The sequence below is a fragment of the Marmota marmota genome, unplaced genomic scaffold, assembly GCF_001458135.2.
Source record: "Marmota marmota marmota unplaced genomic scaffold, marMar, whole genome shotgun sequence".
Classification (NCBI taxonomy): Eukaryota; Metazoa; Chordata; class Mammalia; order Rodentia; family Sciuridae; genus Marmota; species Marmota marmota.
The window spans coordinates 35,174,667-35,178,709 of NW_026000082.1; the positions used below are offsets into that span (position 1 = coordinate 35,174,667).

Genomic DNA, 4,043 nt, shown 5'->3' on the forward strand with positions numbered 1-4,043 from the left:
TCTGGTTTAATATTTGTCTTGGACAAAGATGTCCCAGTTTGGACAATAAATTACAGTCATCTTAACTTTACTTATATTAGCTCAGGTAATCCTCACAGCAACTCTATCATTACCTCCATTTACAGATGGGAAACTGAGGTCTGGGAAGACAAGTGTCCCAGCCAAAGTCCCTTTACCTTGGAGGCTCTGGACCCAGGCAATGAGATCTGGAGTTGGCATTTCCTTTTTTTTTTTTTTTTGGTACTGGGGATTGAACTCAAGGGCACTCAACTACTGAGCTGTACCCCCTGCCTTATTTTGTATTTTTTATTTTAGAGACAGGGTCTCAGTGAGTTGCTAAGTGCCTCACCATTGCAGAGGCTGGCTTTGAACTCGTGATCCTCCTGAGCCACTGAGATTATAGGTGTGTGCCACCACACATGGCTCTAGGCTGGATCTTTTACCTCTGCCTAGGTACTCACCATCAACACTCCGTAAGACCACCAATCTGCACTGTGAGTGTGGCCCTGGCGGTTGACGACCTCGGGGGCCATGTACTCTACCGTCCCACAGAAGGAGTAGGCCTTCTTCTCGTGGTCAATAGCCTCCTTGCTCAGGCCGAAGTCTGCAGCAAGGAGGGCACAGGACAACCCTTTAGGACCTCTGCCTTCCTCCTGCCACACTCTGCACACTCAACTCCCCTGCCCAGAAGCATGAGGGCATCTCCCCGTCACACTCATGAGAAAGCGAAGGCCCAGAGAGGTTAGGTGACCTCTCTAATCCCATGATTTCATCTTGAGGTGTTCCAAGTTTGGGGCCTGGGGTTTGACCCCTTCCAAATAATTGGCACTCCCTCCCTGGCCCTCAGCTGGGACCTATCAGGAATTCTTTCTACCCAAGTCCAGAGGCCTGAGAGGGCCAGTGCCCACCACTCACCAGTGAGTTTGATGTGGCCCTCCTCATCCAGAAGAATGCTGCAATAGAGACATGGGAGTCAGGGTCTACCAGAGGCCGGAACTGTGTGGGTTCTGGTGACACTACAAGGCAGTGGGTCTTTGGCTTGCCCAGAGGAGATGCCTCACCCAGATCTATCTGATGAATGAGTGTTGGACTGGGTTGTGGCAGTGCCAGGCAGGTGTGCTGCTGACCTCCTCCATCAATCCCTGCAAGAACTGTGTGCAGCAGGTTCTATTACGGTCCCATTTTGCTAATGGGGAAACTAAGGCTCAGGAAAGTTAAGTGACTCCCCACAGTCACAGAGCTGGTAGGTGATGGAGATAGGATTTGAATTCAGGTGTGCCTAGCTGTTTTTGAGATGGACTCTCACTATGTTGTCTAGGCTGGCCTCAAACTCCTGGGCTCAAGTGAACCTCCTTCCTGCCTACCAAGTGGCGGGGACTATAGTTGTGTGCCACCATGCCCAGCTTGAGGTGTGCCTAATGCTAAAGCCAGATCCCATTCTACACCATAACTTGCCTCTGGATCCCAAGTTATCGTTGGAAGGTACTGTATTTAGGTATTAAGGGAAATTCTAAAAATGGCCCCAATAAGGAATGCTCTTAATTACACTGGATTAACAAAAAAGTGGGGTGGGGGTGTGTGTACCTGCCTTGGTCACAGCAGCACTGGTGATTAGACAGCCCCTAACATGAGCCTGCTGCTGTCCCTTCCCCCTTCAGATAGCCCCAGAGACGGGGAAGTTCCTGGGAGAACCACACCCACCCCGTTGGTGTGGCCCTGTTCTAGAAGAGGCCTGGAGACTGTTTCTGAAGGGCAGGGCAGGGGGGGACTTCACTCACTTCTCAGGCTTGAGGTCTCTGTAAATGATGCCCAGGCTGTGCAGGTGGTCCAGGCCCAGAGCCAGCTCGGCCAGGTAAAACTTCACGTCCTCCTCTGTGAACATGACCTGCAACAGGCAGGCAGGAGCTGCAGCTGGAACCGCTTCTTCCTCAGGAATGGGGATGCTGAGTGGTCAGCAGCTTCCTGGTCCCAAGGGTCTACCCTGGGGACATAACCCAGCACCACAGACCTTTCTCTCTCTAAAGGGGTTTGAAGTATGAAATGACTAATATACAAGTCACTCATTGTAGCATTGTTTGGAATCAGCAAAAGGCTGGAAACAGCCCACATGTCCAGGAGCCTGGAACAAACTGCCTGTCCCCTGCATAATGGAGCCTGTGCAGCCACCACCTAGAACAGGAGTTTCTCTGTGATCTGATAGGGAGCAATTGCGGAGGTAGACTGTCTTGAAAAAGGACAGGTACAGAACTGTGTACTCAGAATGGCGCTTTTTACATAAGAAGGTGGGAGGTGAGGGTTCAGATCGTGTATCTGGCTTGTTTGTAAAAGGAACATGGGAAGGTTAAACAGGAAACCAACAGAAATGTTCATCTATGGAGGGGTGAAAGGGACTAGGTTAGGAGGAGGACTTCTCAATGAATAGTTTTCTTTTGAATCATGTATTACCTACTCAAACATTAAAATTATACTTTAAAAATGAAGTTTAGCTAGGCATGTGGCACACGCCTGTAATCCCAGCCACTTGGGAGGCTAAAGCAGGAGGGATCACACGTTGGAAGCCAGCCTCAGCAACTTAGCGAGGCCCTGTCTCAAAATAAAAAGCAGGGATGTAGCTCAGGTGGGTTCAATCTCAAGTACAAAAAATAAAATAAAATTTGAATAAAAAATAAATTAATTAACTAAAATTAAAAGTTCGGTTTTCTTTAAAGGCTGAATTGCATTAATGGTCCCAATTTTTTATTTGGCTCAGATTCTTTTGTATCCAAATCCCCTTGGATAACATGTGGGACAAGAATGCTAACGTTTCTAGCTTTCTGGGTGGAACTGAGCTTCTCCCATGCTCATGGCCTTGGCCAGTGCAGCCCTGAAAGAATGGAGTTGGAGAGGTGAGAGGTACACTCACCCCCCAAAACAGGGTGGCATCAAATCCAGGGCCTATTCATCCCCAGCCCATCTTGGGAGAAACTCTCAGCAGCTTTGCCAAGTATGACCTCTATGCCAGGACAGGTGACATCTCCTGCTAGGGGCTGCTGGGTAGGCCTGCGAAGTTCCAGGCCCAGGGCCACGTTGGACGTGTTTTTCACAAGACCCTGAGATGGAAGGCCTGGTCATGCCCCCGGATCTATCCTGGGGCTGTCAGTGGGACATCAGCTCACCTCTTTTGAGAGCCGTGTGAAGAGGTCCCCACCACGCAGGAAGTCCAGAATGAGATAGAGCTTGCCCTCGGTCTGGAAGGCTGGGAAGAGGGGAAAGGCCATGGTGGTCAGCTGGGCCTTGTGACCTGCCCCTTGGGCCCTGGCTCCCGTGGTCTGCCAGGAGGGAGGTGGGACAAGGTACAGGAAAATGCAGCAGACCATAGGCATGGACCAGTGCTGGGTAGGAGATCAGGCAGGGTGTGCGGTCTCACCATAGTGCAGTTTCACCACAAATGGGTGGTTTACATCAGCCAGGATGTCTCTCTCCATCTTGGTCCGAACACGGTCACGCACTGGCCAGAGGAGAAAGGAGTCACTAAGAGTCTACACACCGAGCCACTCTCTCGGTTCCAACTAAGGGCTCTTTTCCACTTGTTCCTCCAGGCCTGAGCTCCCACGGTCCCTCACCTAGGGCTCTGGAGACACTCGATCTTGATTGCCTTCTTCCTTCCCAGGCTGCTCTGCTCCTCGGCTGGCTCTCTGCCCCCCGTTCCTTATGGCAATGCCCAGGGCTAGGCCGTGGTACCCCACCAGTTCTCTGGCCTATCTCCCACCATGCTCCGTTGAGGGCCACCGAGCAACTGGTGTCCCTGTCTGTCCTATTTTTTGAGGTCTCCAGACTTTGCCTCTGTACCTCCCCACAACACTCCTTTACCAGGCCCCTCTCCATCTGCCATCAAAATTCCCAAATTCTAGTCTGGGGTGTTGAGATTTGGTAACCTAGGGAGCTAGCTAGAGGGGTAGATTTTCTGGGTCTAAAATCCTGAAAAATCCTGATTGATTGCTCTGAGTGGGGCTTCTCCACATTTTTTCCTTTTTCTTTCTTTCTTTTTTTTTTTTTTTTTTTTT

The 4,043-nt window shown here is 50.5% G+C and overlaps 1 protein-coding gene across 5 annotated transcripts in view; it reads right to left on the reverse strand.

The window, feature by feature from the left end:
- The window catches only part of Rps6ka1 (ribosomal protein S6 kinase A1), a 34,360-nt gene that overhangs the window by 19,872 nt on the left and 10,445 nt on the right, over positions 1 to 4,043 (reverse strand). For all 5 annotated transcript variants that reach the window (XM_015485459.2, XM_015485457.2, XM_048816043.1 and 2 more), the window contains 5 exons: positions 3,407 to 3,487; positions 3,156 to 3,235; positions 1,779 to 1,885; positions 916 to 953; positions 462 to 604 (listed from right to left, as the gene is read on the reverse strand). In XM_015485459.2, the coding sequence (XP_015340945.1) occupies positions 462 to 604; positions 916 to 953; positions 1,779 to 1,885; positions 3,156 to 3,235; positions 3,407 to 3,487 (449 nt within the window). The remainder of the gene's footprint in view (positions 1 to 461; positions 605 to 915; positions 954 to 1,778; positions 1,886 to 3,155; positions 3,236 to 3,406; positions 3,488 to 4,043) is intronic.